The 15,064-nt window shown below is 35.7% G+C and overlaps 2 protein-coding genes across 3 annotated transcripts in view; both read right to left on the bottom strand.

The window, feature by feature from the left end:
* LOC145326839 (glycine cleavage system H protein-like) overlaps nucleotides 1-11,023 on the bottom strand; it is a 24,652-nt gene extending 13,629 nt beyond the window's left edge. The window contains exons 1-7 of the mRNA XM_080170277.1: nucleotides 10,966-11,023; nucleotides 10,549-10,604; nucleotides 10,088-10,126; nucleotides 9,664-9,714; nucleotides 5,108-5,179; nucleotides 4,702-4,760; nucleotides 4,163-4,230 (exon numbers count right to left, since the gene is read on the bottom strand). Coding sequence (XP_080026403.1) covers nucleotides 4,163-4,230; nucleotides 4,702-4,760; nucleotides 5,108-5,179; nucleotides 9,664-9,714; nucleotides 10,088-10,126; nucleotides 10,549-10,604; nucleotides 10,966-11,015 — 395 coding nt within the window. The 5' untranslated portion in view covers nucleotides 11,016-11,023. The remainder of the gene's footprint in view (nucleotides 1-4,162; nucleotides 4,231-4,701; nucleotides 4,761-5,107; nucleotides 5,180-9,663; nucleotides 9,715-10,087; nucleotides 10,127-10,548; nucleotides 10,605-10,965) is intronic.
* The window catches only part of Srp72 (signal recognition particle 72), a 12,834-nt gene continuing 8,784 nt past the window's right edge, over nucleotides 11,015-15,064 (bottom strand). The window contains exons 13-20 of one of the 2 annotated variants that reach the window (XM_080170274.1): nucleotides 14,693-14,760; nucleotides 14,223-14,332; nucleotides 13,753-13,843; nucleotides 13,258-13,373; nucleotides 12,815-12,861; nucleotides 12,429-12,511; nucleotides 11,786-12,036; nucleotides 11,015-11,368 (exon numbers count right to left, since the gene is read on the bottom strand). In XM_080170274.1, the coding sequence (XP_080026400.1) occupies nucleotides 11,882-12,036; nucleotides 12,429-12,511; nucleotides 12,815-12,861; nucleotides 13,258-13,373; nucleotides 13,753-13,843; nucleotides 14,223-14,332; nucleotides 14,693-14,760 (670 nt within the window). In that variant the 3' untranslated portion in view covers nucleotides 11,015-11,368; nucleotides 11,786-11,881. The remainder of the gene's footprint in view (nucleotides 11,369-11,785; nucleotides 12,037-12,428; nucleotides 12,512-12,814; nucleotides 12,862-13,257; nucleotides 13,374-13,752; nucleotides 13,844-14,222; nucleotides 14,333-14,692; nucleotides 14,761-15,064) is intronic. The other variant, XM_080170273.1, reaches the window with a different exon arrangement.

Below are 15,064 nucleotides of genomic sequence, written 5' to 3'. Positions count from 1 at the left end.
GTCTTTTGCTCCACTAGCCCCTAGAGGGAAAGTGCCGAAATTCAATTTTCAAAGTTTTATGTGTACATCCAGTCGTATAAGAGAGCCTACAAAAAGAATTAGGTTGATAACTATAAAAATAAGCCCACACGGCCTTCCCAAACTTTTATACTGAATTTCATTTCCTATAACTGTACAAACTTCCCCCCCCCCCTTACCCCAAGTTTGGGAAGGCCGTGTAGGCTTATTTTTATAGTTATCAACCTAATTCTTTTTGTAGGCTCTCTTATACGACTGGATGTACACATAAAACTTTGAAAATTGAATTTCGGCACTTTCCTTCTTAGGGCTTGTGGAGCACAAAAACCCCCCAAACGCTAAAAATATGAGTTCTGAGCTTATTTTTAAAGATATCAACCTTACCCAAGTTTGGGAAGGCCGTGTGGGCTTATTTTTATAGTTATCAACCTAATTCTTTTTGTAGGCTCTCTTATACGACTGGATGTACACATAAAACTTTGAAAATTGAATTTCGGCACTTTCCTTCTTAGGGCTTGTGGAGCACAAAAACCCCCCAAACGCTAAAAATATGAGTTCTGAGCTTATTTTTAAAGATATCAACCTTACCCAAGTTTGGGAAGGCCGTGTGGGCTTATTTTTATAGTTATCAACCTAATTCTTTTTGTAGGCTCTCTTATACGACTGGATGTACACATAAAACTTTGAAAATTGAATTTCGGCACTTTCCTTCTTAGGGCTTGTGGAGCACAAAAACCCCCCAAACGCTAAAAATATGAGTTCTGAGCTTATTTTTAAAGATATCAACCTTACCCAAGTTTGGGAAGGCCGTGTGGGCTTATTTTTATAGTTATCAACCTAATTCTTTTTGTAGGCTCTCTTATACGACTGGATGTACACATAAAACTTTGAAAATTGAATTTCGGCACTTTCCTTCTTAGGGCTTGTGGAGCACAAAAACCCCCCAAACGCTAAAAATATGAGTTCTGAGCTTATTTTTAAAGATATCAACCTTACCCAAGTTTGGGAAGGCCGTGTGGGCTTATTTTTATAGTTATCAACCTAATTCTTTTTGTAGGCTCTCTTATACGACTGGATGTACACATAAAACTTTGAAAATTGAATTTCGGCACTTTCCTTCTTAGGGCCTGTGGAGCACAAAAACCCCCCAAACGCTAAAAATATGAGTTCTGAGCTTATTTTTAAAGATATCAACCTGATTTTTTTTAAATAATACTTTTTTAACATAACTGAATCAACGAACCATTACAGATTCATTTTGGGACTTTCCTTCTTAGGGCTTGTGGAGCACAAAAACCCCCCAAACGCTAAAAATATGAGTTCTGAGCTTATTTTTAAAGATATCAACCTGATTTTTTTAAATAATACTTTTTAACATAACTGAATCAAAACTTGGGGTAATTAGTGACACAATCAAAAAGATTTCATCCAATTATCTTTAAAACTAAGAGAGTAGCATACAGTATTTAAGATATACCTTCATAAACGAGAATTTGAAAAAAATGACTAAGTCCCCCCCGCAGGGTTGCTTGTTAGGGGAAAAATTTTTGAAAAAATAACATGGTCTCAAATGATTCCAAATTGCCTAATTCGGCGAGAAATGCAATAAAAATTTCTTTTTTGGTGGCGGCGGAAAACGGCGGCGGACGGCGGGAGCGGCGGTCCCGCCGCCGTTTTTTTTTAAAGATACCAAAACTTGGGGTAATTAGTGACACAATCAAAAAGATTTCATCCAATTATCTTTAAAACTAAGAGAGTAGCATACTGTATTTAAGATATACATTCATAAACGAGAATTTGAAAAAAATGACTAAGTCCCCCCGCAGGGTTGCTTGTAAGGCGAAAAATTTTTGAAAAAAATAACATGGTCTCAAATGATTCCAAATTCTGAAAAAAAAATAATCTCAATATCTCTAAAAATAAGCTCAGAACTTAAATTTTTAGTGTTTGGGGGGGTCTTTTGCTCCACTAGCCCCTAGAGGGAAAGTCCCAAAATTCAATTTTCAAAGTTTTATGTGTAGATCCAGTCATATAAGAGAGCTCACAAAAAGAATTAGGTTGATAACTCTAAAAACAAACCCACACGGCCCTCCCAAACTTTAGTACTGAATTTCATTTCCTATAACTGTACAAACTTCCCCCCCCCCCCCTTACCCCAAGTTTGGGAAGGCCGTGTGGGCTTATTTTTATAGTTATCAACCTAATTCTTTTTGTAGGCTCTCTTATACGACTGGATGTACACATAAAACTTTGAAAATTGAATTTCGGCACTTTCCTTCTTAGGGCTTGTGGAGCACAAAAACCCCCCAAACGCTAAAAATATGAGTTCTGAGCTTATTTTTAAAGATATCAACCTTACCCAAGTTTGGGAAGGCCGTGTGGGCTTATTCTTATAGTTATCAACCTAATTCTTTTTGTAGGCTCTCTTATACGACTGGATGTACACATAAAACTTTGAAAATTGAATTTCGGCACTTTCCTTCTTAGGGCTTGTGGAGCACAAAAAACCCCCAAACGCTAAAAATATGAGTTCTGAGCTTATTTTTAAAGATATCAAGCTGATTTTTTTTAAATAATACTTTTTTAACATAACTGAATCAACGAACCATTACAGATTCATTTTGGGACTTTCCTTCTTAGGGCTTGTGGAGCACAAAAACCCCCCAAACGCTAAAAATATGAGTTCTGAGCTTATTTTTAAAGATATCAACCTGATTTTTTTAAATAATACTTTTTAACATAACTGAATCAAAACTTGGGGTAATTAGTGACACAATCAAAAAGATTTCATCCAATTATCTTTAAAACTAAGAGAGTAGCATACAGTATTTAAGATATACCTTCATAAACGAGAATTTGAAAAAAATGACTAAGTCCCCCCCGCAGGGTTGCTTGTTAGGGGAAAAATTTTTGAAAAAATAACATGGTCTCAAATGATTCCAAATTGCCTAATTCGGCGAGAAATGCAATAAAAATTTCTTTTTTGGTGGCGGCGGAAAACGGCGGCGGACGGCGGGAGCGGCGGTCCCGCCGCCGTTTTTTTTTAAAGATACCAAAACTTGGGGTAATTAGTGACACAATCAAAAAGATTTCATCCAATTATCTTTAAAACTAAGAGAGTAGCATACAGTATTTAAGATATACCTTCATAAACGAGAATTTGAAAAAAATGACTAAGTCCCCCCCGCAGGGTTGCTTGTTAGGGGAAAAATTTTTGAAAAAATAACATGGTCTCAAATGATTCCAAATTGCCTAATTCGGCGAGAAATGCAATAAAAAATTTCTTTTTTGGTGGCGGCGGAAAACGGCGGCGGACGGCGGGAGCGGCGGTCCCGCCGCCGTTTTTTTTTTAAAGATACCAAAACTTGGGGTAATTAGTGACACAATCAAAAAGATTTCATCCAATTATCTTTAAAACTAAGAGAGTAGCATACTGTATTTAAGATATACCTTCATAAACGAGAATTTGAAAAAAATGACTAAGTCCCCCCTCAGGGTTGCTTGTAAGGCGAAAAATTTTTGAAAAAAATAACATGGTCTCAAATGATTCCAAATTGCCTAATTCGGCGAGAAATGCAATAAAAAAAATTTTTACCCCCCCCCCCAAAAAAAAAATTTTTGGGGGGGGGTGGGGGGTCGACGATAATTTTAAAAGTAACTTTGGCCCCATAGAAGCTTAAATCCAAAATTAGCTCCCTCTAGCTCTAAGGGTTCTCGAGTAAACCCCCCCCCCCCCTGCCCAAATGGTCCTTAAGCACATCCTCCTTTTCAGTAGGTACCTAAAAACCGATTGGTATCCAACGGATATTAATCGGTTTCAAAGCGATACTGGAAATAATATTATAGTTAAATAAGGATGACAACATACATAAGTAGCGAAGCTCGATGATATTAAACCACAAAAATAATGGAAGACGTACGGATGAAGACTATGTGTTACAATGATATCAAGGACGCCCAAGGGGAAGAGGATAAAGTGATAGTTCCTATTTTTTTAACACACAATAAAATCTTCCAAGTTTCACGCCATAGTTCAAAGTCCTTAGTTTTCGAGAAATCAAGTAATTACTTCACATTTTAAACACTTTGACGTCCTTATTTCCTACTTATGGGAATCTTTTAAAGTTTTAGGGAAAGTCCTTACCTGAAAAGCCAGCCAGTGGCCTCAGGGTCAGTGTTAATTAATCCTGGCTTCTCTTCTACTTTCTCATTCTTAAACAAATAAGTTTCAGTAATTCAATAAGTTGGAGAAGCAGCTTCTTATAGTTTTGTGTTTGGATGTAGAATACATGGATAGTACGACAGGGGGAAAATTGTCGTCAATTAGGTTGCTAACATGGACATCACTTATAGGTCAGTTTTTCTTCCAATCGGTGGTAAGGGGAGGGAATAAAGTAAAGGGGGTGAATGGAGGTAACGTTATTTTAGCCTGCTGCGAGTTTCACTTTACTAGAGAACATGAAAAAATGGTGTAACATCCAAGTAATAATTTTCTTATTAACTCTCAGGGAAGGGAGATTGTACAAACATTCAACCTCAAAATAGCTTCTACAAAAATTAACTCGTCCAAATAAAATTTTTGAATCTTTTCGTGTAAACAAAAATATTAAATTAGCGGGTTGACCCCTCCCCTCCCATGTTTATTGTGCATCTAGAGGTCTAAATATATAAAAATAATAATACCTTTTCAACTACGATGCCAGGAATAGGAGAATATATCTCAGACGCTGCTTTAACTGATTCTAAATTATTAAAAATAAAATTGTTAAGTTGTTTAGGATATAATCAATATTTATTATTAAAAGTCAGTGTGTAATTCTTAAATGGTTAATAGAAAGGCCTTCTGTATTCTATTAAAATGTGTGTATGTGCGTTCAGTAAAGCATCCGAGATGGTTAAAATATGTCCATTTGATCAGTCCAGCAAGTGCACGTATGCTGGTTCGAATCTTTATTTGTATGAACTACCTATAAATGACGAGGCTATATAAAAAAAACAATACCATGAAGATAATATACGTGACGTATAGATTGAAATATACGTATATAATGTATAGAATTATACAGTAGCTGCGCTACTAAAAATCTACCTATAGCACCACATTCAGAGTTGGCAAAAATTTCATCCCCCTTATCGGGCAGAGCTGCATACACTACATCACCTATACAATAACATCACCTATAATCACAACAAATGAAATTCGCGCCAAAAATGCGCAACTGTGCTGAAAATCATCTGTTTATAGACTCTCAACCATCTATCCATATCGTCAACCACAACCATCTGGTTTTTCCATAAATCTGACAATGAGCTATCCTCTGCACTGTGTTTTTAATTTACCTGACAAAGAATGAATACCTACCTGCTACCCTCATTCGGCTGCTACTTATCAGAGCAGGAGTTGAACAAAACCCTGGACCTTGGTTCTGTAACATTTGTACAAAAAGACTTTCATCATATGCTGTACAATGTGACTGCTGCTCAAACTGGATCCATGTTAAATGCTCTAATCTCAAATCCATCAAAGAAAGACAAAAACTTAAAACCTGGCATGGACCCTGCTGCTCCAGACAACCACCCCCTTCCCCCCCACCAGCTCCACCCCTGCCTACTCCCCCCACTCCCCCCTCCACCCCTAAACCTGTTGGAAACCTTAATCTCCTTCAATATAACATCAACGGCATTAGTGGAAAACTAGATGAACTACTCCACTTTATTGAGAAGGATGATATTAAGATAGCTGCCATCCAAGAAACCAAATTAACTGATAAATCCAAGCTACCTGCCATCAAAAACTTCAACCTGGTTAGGAAAGATCGAGGGACAAACAAAGGAGGAGGGGTTGCCTTCCTTGTGCACGAAGACATCCCTTTCCAACTAGAAGTAACACCTAATGCCCTCAAAAATGATCCTCATACAGAATCTATTACCATCAGCATACCTGGCAAACAGAAACCTCTAAAAATAAGAAATGTATATATTCCACCTACCAGTAGCTGTGCCCAAGACTATAGTCCTCCAATAAACTATCTGTTCAGTGACCTGTCAGATTCATCCTTGGTCCTGGGAGACTTCAATGCACACCATGAACTCTGGTACTCTGAGGATTCTCCAGATCCTAGAGGCCGAGACATAGTGGACAGCATCTCTGGAATAAACTTTGGTGTAATAAATGAAGATCTACCAACCAGAGTCACTACCAACTCATCTACAGCTCCAGATATCAGATTTGCTTCATCTAACCTCATTCCATGTACCACCTGGAAAGTTGAACACAAAATGAAATCTGACCATCTACCAATTGTAATCAGCCTATCTGCAGACATCCAAAAGACTAGAGCCAAAAAGCAGACCTATGTCAACTTTGATAAAGCTGACTGGGAAGGCTTTAAGAATCATACTGAAGAAATTTTCGCCAATGCTCGCCACATTGGAGATGAAGACAAGGACATTCACAATGCCGAAAAATACTTCAGGAAAACCATCCAAAAAGCAGCTGGAAAGTACATCCCAGCTGGCAGGATTCCAAAGGTCTTTAATGCTCTGCCTAGAGAAGCTGTTAGCCTTATTGAGGAACGAGATGAAATAAGGAAACACAATCCTAATGACAACAGGATCCCTGAACTTAATAACAACATAAATAAAATTGCTAATGAACATCGCAAGAAGAAATGGACTGACCATCTCTCTAAATGTCAACAGGGTTCCAGAAAACTTTGGAAAACAATAAAAGGATTGAACAACCTACCTAAACAACCAGAAAATCAGGGCATTAAATTTAACAACAAGATTACAAATGACCCTCAAAAAATGGCAAAAAAGTTCAACAAACAATATACCCCTTCCTGTGACAAGAAACCTGATCAACGCCTCAGAAACTACCTCAGGAATCTTAAAAACCCTAAAGGCTCCAAGGTTCACTTTACACCTTCCCAGGTAAAGAAAGCTATCCAGAAATCCAAGAGCTCCAAAGCTCTTGGCCCTGACGACATCTCACCAATCATGCTCAAGAACATCGGACCCCATGGCATTAACTTTCTTACAGAACTCTACAACAGATCAGTCAACAGTGGAATTATTCCTGGTATCTGGAAACAAGGTAAAATTATCCCTTTACTTAAACCGGGCAAACCCGCCGATGAAGGATCCAGCTACCGGCCTATTTCTCTTCTCTCCCCTTTGGCAAAAATTCTTGAAGCACTTCTCCTCCCATCACTCAATGAATCCATTCAACTTGCTGACCACCAGCATGGATTCAGAAAGGCCCGTTCAACAACTACAGCCCTCCAAGACATCAAGAACCACATCACTAATGGACTGAATAAGAAGAAACCTGTTGACCGCACAATCTCTGTAGCCATTGACCTCAGCAAAGCCTTTGATACAGTTGACCATCAGCTTCTACTAAAGGATATTTTAGACCTCCCACTCAACGGCTATATTAAGAGATTTCTCTGTTCTTACCTGAGAGGCAGACAAACTTTTGTCATCTTCAGAGGCTCAAAGTCTCCCCTAAGAAAGATGAAACAGGGTGTCCCACAAGGCGGAGTATTGTCCCCAATACTCTTCAATCTCTACATGTCAAAGATGCCACTCCCACCTGGAAACATTAGACTAGTTAGTTATGCTGACGACTCTAATGTACTCAATTCTGGGACGGATATACCAGCCGTCTGTCTTGAGATAAATGCCTACCTTAACACCTTGGACACCTGGTTCAAAAGTAGAAACCTGTTCATATCCCCATCAAAATCTTCAGCCACTCTCTTTACAACAGCTTCCAATGAATGCAACACAGAATTGCCCATAGAGATAAATGGCGAACAGGTACCAACTGTCAAGAAGCCAAAATTTCTTGGTGTGACTTTTGACAATCTTTTATCTTTCAAACAACACACTGAAGATCTTAAAGCTAAAGTCCAGACGCGTAATAACATCCTTAAAGCCTTGACTGGCTCTGATTGGGGCAAGGATAAAGAAACAATCACTAATACCTATAAGGCAATTGGACAATCAGTAATTTCATACTGTTGCCCAATCTGGACACCAGCATTAAGTAAGACATCCTGGAACCAACTTCAGATTGCCCAAAATTCTGCTCTAAAGATTGCCACAGGTTGCCATAAGATTGCCAGCTCAGATCATGTACATCAAGAAACTGAGATGATGCCTGTTAAGGATCGTTGCCACATGCTAAGCAAGCAATTCCTTTTATCAACTTAGACCCAGAACCATCCTAATTACACAGATCTCTCTGCACCACCACCTCCCAGAGTAACCAAACCAACATTGACAACATGCTTTGGAGAGGAAATAAACAGGATATCCTCACCAAATTTGGCACCAACAACTTACAAGAGACTGCTTAAGACTATCCATACCAGATCTGTCAGAGACTCCATCAACAACCTTGGCAACAACAGAGTCCTCAACTCACGGCCCCCCAAGATTAGTAAAACAGAAAAGGAGCTACCTAGAATCACCAGATCTACATTGTCTCAGCTTCGTTCTGGTTTCAGCAAGCATCTAAATAGTTATAAAGCAAGACTTGACCCTTCCCTCAGTGATAAATGTGATAAATGTAATGTCTCCATTCACACCACTGAACACATATTTGAATGTCCACAAAATCCCACGCAGCTCACAGTTCACGATTTATGGAAAAAACCCAAACAAGCAGCAAGATTTCTTGGACTGCCAATCGACGATAATGGTTAAGAAGGAAGAGCTACAACAACAACAACATCTGTTTATAGAAGGGGTTGGAAGTAGAAAAATTCGATAGCATTAAATCAAATTATCAGGACTACGGATTGTGTGATATTCAGTCAAATCTTTTTGGCGGATTGATATTTAAAACAGCACCGCAGTTGATATCTAGGTACAATGGAAAATAAATTGATTTACATTCCCACTTGTCTTAATTAAAAATGGCAATTCCGTAGATTAGAATTATTGTTTAAAAAGTTAGGAACTCGTGAATAAAAATTCAATAATAGTTATTTCTCGCATCGTATTATAAACAGCTTTCCGCGGATATAGAATGTACAACTGGTTTTAATCTTATGATTGTACATTTTTATATTGATAGAAAGCTAGATATAATACGATGCTAGACATAGTTTTTTCTTATGGATGAAAACCGGTTCCTATCCACCAGATTCGAATGAATACGAGAAAAGTTATTGTACCAACCAAAAAGATAACGAGGTTGTAAACCTTTTAGTACCAGTGTAATTCATAGTCCAATGTCCTCTCCCTCCCTCCCTGCTGAAATCAAAATTAAAGGGGTAGTTTTACGAAATGCATTTGAACTTAATTTAGTGAACCGCATATTTTTTCTTAGTTAATGGGGTAAACTACATTTAAATAGCATATATTTGAAATAAATTCAATTTTCTACCACGTAGTTTTTAAAATATCAAGACCTGAAAATTGTCTTTTTGTGATATATGCAATTTAAAAAGACGATTTTCAAGTCTTTATATTTCAAAAACTATGTGGTAGAAAATTGAAATTTTTTCAAATATATGCCATATAAATGTAGTTTAACCATTTAACCAGGATAAAATATGCGGTTCACTAAATTAAGTTCAAATGCATTTCGTGAAACTACCCCTTTGCAAACAAGATAAAATTACATACCTAAGGCATCAGCAGCATATTTACTAATTCCAATTTTTACAGTATTATCTGCTCAAATATTTTATGTTTACACTGCAATACACAAAGACGACATTTAAACACCAAAACATTTTTTTAAACAATGGATATTAAATATACGTGGATATTATGACAGGGGAAATTTGTCGTCAATTTAAGTTACTTACATGGACTTTATTTTTAAGTCAGTTCGTTCATCCAGTAGGAGGGGAAGAAATGGGTTAAAGGTGATTGATTCGTTATTCTAGCCCGCTGCGAGTTTCACTTTATTAGAGAACATGAAAATCTGATGTAACATCAAAGTAACAATTCACTTTGAAGGAAAAACGCAAATCCATATATTAAATGATATTATTAGCGAGTTTGCAGGTAGTGTCAACAATTCACAGAAACGTAAATATTCCTGATTGTAATTCAGCCCATTCATGCTTCTCGCTATATCTCTGTTTTACATTTTATATTCATTTCAATTTAACAAGGATGACAACATTCATAAGTAGCGAAGCACAACAAAAAGATCATGATGGACAAACTGGCAAAGTGAGTAATGGAACACAGGCTTTGTCTTAGGAGTGAGAGGATAGGTTATTTGGGAAAAAAGTTTAGTTTTGAACCTGGAGACCTATCAAAAATTTTTTAAATATAAGGAAAATACACCCCAAAACTAAACTTTTTTCCCAAATAACCTATCCTCTCACTCCTAAGACAAAGCCTATACTTGCCCCCCCCCCCCTTGTTTACTATAGTTAGAGGCAACTTTACCAAAAAATCAGCAGATTATCTTAAATAGCAGCCGAGAAAATCCCATTTTTGCATATGTGTTTTCTTATTCTTGTTCTATAAAATATATTTGAATGAAATATTCCTTAGTAAATAATGAATAAGATGTTGATAATTGTCGGTATTGGGATATTCTTAAACATCTGAAAAATATTATTACTCTTATTACTTTTTTTTATCCCATATTATCACAGTAAATATGAAACAGTTTTTTTAGTATGCATACATAAAATGATTATTAATGTTATAAATAGGGAATTAGTCATATATATTTAATTTATGCATATTTTTTAACCCACAGGCGATTTATCAAGGGAAGGTGGTGTTACCCCCCCCCCCCCCCCCAAAAAAAAAAAAAATAGTTATTAAGCTTCCCTGGACCTGTAAAAGTTCCACTGTAACGGAGAACCATATCAGTTCAGCTCTTTTTAAGATCCTTCGCTACATACCGACCTTCAGATAGACAGACATTCTTTTACTTTTTTATTTTCTTTATTCTTATACCTTGAATATGTTTGACCAACATTAATTATAACTCTCATTCTAATCAACATTTTTCTGAAAACTATTTGTAAAACAAAATAATCATAGTTAATGGCAAAAACAATTTAAATATCTTGCAATTTATTTATTAAACAATATGGTAGCAATTTTATAAAAAGGAAACAAATTGATTTTTGATATCATGCAAAATTTCTTTATTTGCAAAAAAATAACATAAATATTTTTGTTAAAAATATAAAACAAAACAAAATTTACTAACATATTGGCTTGCGGAAGGAGGGTGTTACACCCCCCTCAATGACCACAAGCCCCTGTAAAAGTTAACAATGAATCAAATATCACAATATTGAATAGATAGATAAAATGCAATTGATCATTGCGAACTTAATGGAAAAAGAATGTTCTTATGACACATTTTATAGTTTAAAACGATTTCGAAACCGATTAATATCCGCTGGAATTAGAACCGATTCTCAGCCATACTGAAAAATCATGTATAGCATAGTATTACAGATAATTTTCCACGAATATTAAAATTATAATTTTAATCATATAATTTTTCATTTTACTACCCGAGAAAAGCTATCTATAATAGTAATACAATGCGATAAATAACTATTATTGGTTAATTTACTATTACACTAGGTAGTTGTTTTTTGATACACAGAAAAGATTTTTTCAAAGAAAAAAAATTAAATCATTTTTTATCATGTAGTTTTCAATAGGTGAGATCTTTAAAGAGATTTTAAACAAAAGTTCTCCATGGAACTATTCCCCTAAGCTATTTTAAAATTCATAAAAAAGTGTCATATTAACAAACTTTGAAGTAAAGGGAATATTTATTTTAAAGATAATGATTATAAACTAAAAGGACATAAGCATGATTGAGTTGCTGTTCCATTCATAGGACATAATCTTATCTCTTTCCTTTCCTACCGCCCTTTCTCTGTCTGGAGCCTGCTGACCAGGTGGGAGCTGACTGCTTTCCTGTCTGGGGAGAAGTGGCCTCTTCCTTGCCACCAGCTGACTTGCCCGAGTAGTCGAAGGTATCACTCTGACCGGCAGCTGAACCTGGAAAAAAAGGGTAATTTTTTTCGCGTATTTTCCGTAAAGTTGTGTGTAATCGTTTAGTCAAATACGCTTAATTATGTCTTAATTATGACCAAACGTATACTGATAGCCAAATAGCATGAAATACATCTAATATTTATTTATCTTCTCAAAGAGTAAAATAAAAAATTATAGGATAAATTTTGTTTTATTGTCCCTACATCCTATTATAGTTAGTAGTGCACTGCACCGAATGAGTTACCTAGTTAGAAAAGATTTAAATATGTCCCAGGATAGCTGTGGTTTTTTTATTTTAAAACTTAAAAAGTCGTTTTTAAACTATCTTACTAAACCCCTCCCCTCCCATTCCCTTGATGTTAGAGGAGTTTCCGCTAGAAGTAATAAAAAGTAACCTTGAGCTCCAGTGAATTTCTCCTGCCCCTTCCTTTTCTTGGGTTTGGCGCCAGGAATGAGCTTGTTGTAGCTTCGCTCCTTTCTACAAATTTATTTATCTTATCAGCAAAAAAAATCAAAGTTTTCTTAACATCGGGGATGGTAATCAGAGATTTTTATCTTATAAAAACTTTGGGTACTTTTTTATATAGAATATTGAAGGTTTGGTTCCAGCTTTTTAGTTTCCAACCAATAATTTTAATCTACAATTTGTCGTCCATTGTCTTATCCCTTAAGATCACTGATTCAATCAAGATCTATTTTTTAATAAAAAAAAATCTAAATCCCTGGCATTGTTGCAAAAACATAAGATGATTATATAAGTACATTTTTTTAGTTTACTTACTTAGGTAACCATCTTTCAGGATCAGGTTTAGCATCAGGATCATAATTCTAAACAAAGCAAATAATTATTAAGGAGGCCTCTAGGGGCACTTGCGGTAAACCCCTTTTCTTTAATTTTAGATCTTTTGGGGTATATTTTTTGTAAGGGTGTAGTTGAGTTACCCCTAAAATAGTTTTAAACCTTCCTTTGACCTATACGAAGCTTTACTATACAGATGAGCTATATACGTTTAGCAGTATGAGAGATCTGTAGCTACAAACAGAAAACCTTAAAACTAACAAGCGGAAAATGACAATCCAACTGCAGCTGTCTTTATTTTATTTCAAAAGTAGTTAATAATCAACAATTCTATTTTGAACATTAAAAATGCTTCAGTTGCATTAAATAGCCAGTTGCAAAATCCTGTTTTAACCTAACCAAATTTTTTTTTATAGAAAAAAAACCTTAGGCAGCCTCTTCTTCTTTTTCTTGGTTTTCTTCTTGATGACACCTCCGTCCTCGTTGGTCTTGGGAGTTTTACCAGCCTTGGGCGTCATGGGGTTCTTTTTCAAACTCTTGCCTAGACATATCAGACAATAATACAGACGAACATGAACAATTATAGAGTGGCAGCAAAGTGGTTATCCATCATATGAATCAACATTCCGAAATCTAATTGTTTAAAACTATTATATAGTGGCTGAATTTTCCTGAATTTGACATGCATTATAATATTATAATTCAAAATCAATATATTAAATGTACATTTTTAGCACGATTTTGTTTGTGGTATCTTGAACTGAACAAAACATTTGATGATTTTTGAACAAAACTTGATTTACAATTGTAATTTTTTCTTATGAACTAAAACTGAATTTTTTTCTTCATTTTATTGACATTTAACAGAAACCTTGTGGTTGTCAATGTGTATATTAATATAATCTTAATGTTCAGCTTACCCATGGCAAAGGCGGACTCTTCCAAGGCGTTGATGTCTACATTCAGCGACTCTTCGTTAAACGGCGGTAGCTTCTTGGCGGCTTGCATTGCCTAAAAAAGTACAGTCTTGTTAGTAGCAGATAAATACTGAGATAAAGATGTAATCTACTTCCAGCCACGCCTCTAGAGGCCTTTAGGGGCATTTGAGGGACAGGTCTATGTTTTTGGGGAGGTGGGAGTATTTTTTCCTGGGCCAATTTTTAAAACAGCAAAATGACCGGATACTAAACGATCTAAGTAGCGTTTTTTTCTGTCACCAGTTCTACGATGTGCTGCCCCCCCCCTCCCCCCCCCCCCCCAACGAAAGCTGAAAACTACGTAAAGGATTTGTGATTTTTTTCGAAATAATTTCGTTGATAGTATAAGATGTATACATGCGAACTCCATTATTTCAAACTTTATTAGGTAAAAATCATAGCTAAACGGTTACCTTATCAAGATCAAATTTAGCGTAGGCAAGGACGAGCTGAGCCAAAGTGCGGAGGTCAGAGTTCAGGCGGAGCATTTCCTCCAGAGACTTGGCGGCAACAGAAGGTTCACCTGCATATTTTATTTATGACTAATCACGGATTTTAAGGGATAAGAAAATTAACAACAAATTAATGTACGTTACAAAAATGACAAATAAAATTACATTTTTTTTGTAGATTAAATTATTTGGTTTGAACTAACCAATCAAGCATTTTAAAAGTTTTGAACCAAAACTAATGCTGGTAGTATGTTTATAAAAATTAGGTACCAGTGTAATTTACAGTGTAATGTTCCCTTCCTTCCTCAGTGATAAGTAGCGCAGTTACAAGCAAACAAATCACTTTTACATACTCTTATTTATTTAACTCAATTACATAAAACCTGCGCATGTAAAAATCCACCATAAAACTTGTTTATGATTTGCCTTACCTGAATTCATATGGAATTCAGCAGTTTTTCTCCACACTACGTTCATGTCACTGGAATCCTTGTTCTTACTAAACAATATTAAAACTCATTTGTTTGAACATTTAGATCTTCACAACAGTCAATTTAATTGTTTTGTGACAATATAAATAGATCTTTATATACATATTGTGTTAAAAATAAAACAAAAGTTATTTGAAGATTTTAAAAGGAACTTGTTATTTTTCTGGCTGAAGAAATGAGCAAAAGAGCTAAATTTTTGTAAAAAACAATTACAGAGTTGGATTCTTAAATAAATTTGCCCCACTAATCGCTTAGTGGGGCAAAATTGTTTTCGTGAAAAATCCACCAAAATCACATTAAAAATCTACAAAA

Source organism: Acartia tonsa, chromosome 8 (genome assembly GCF_053477335.1).
Source record: "Acartia tonsa isolate MP-2025a chromosome 8, ASM5347733v1, whole genome shotgun sequence".
In the NCBI taxonomy this organism is placed as follows: Eukaryota; Metazoa; Arthropoda; class Copepoda; order Calanoida; family Acartiidae; genus Acartia; species Acartia tonsa.
The sequence above is the reverse complement of the archived record's forward strand: the minus strand, read 5'-3'. Positions and strand labels throughout refer to the sequence as shown.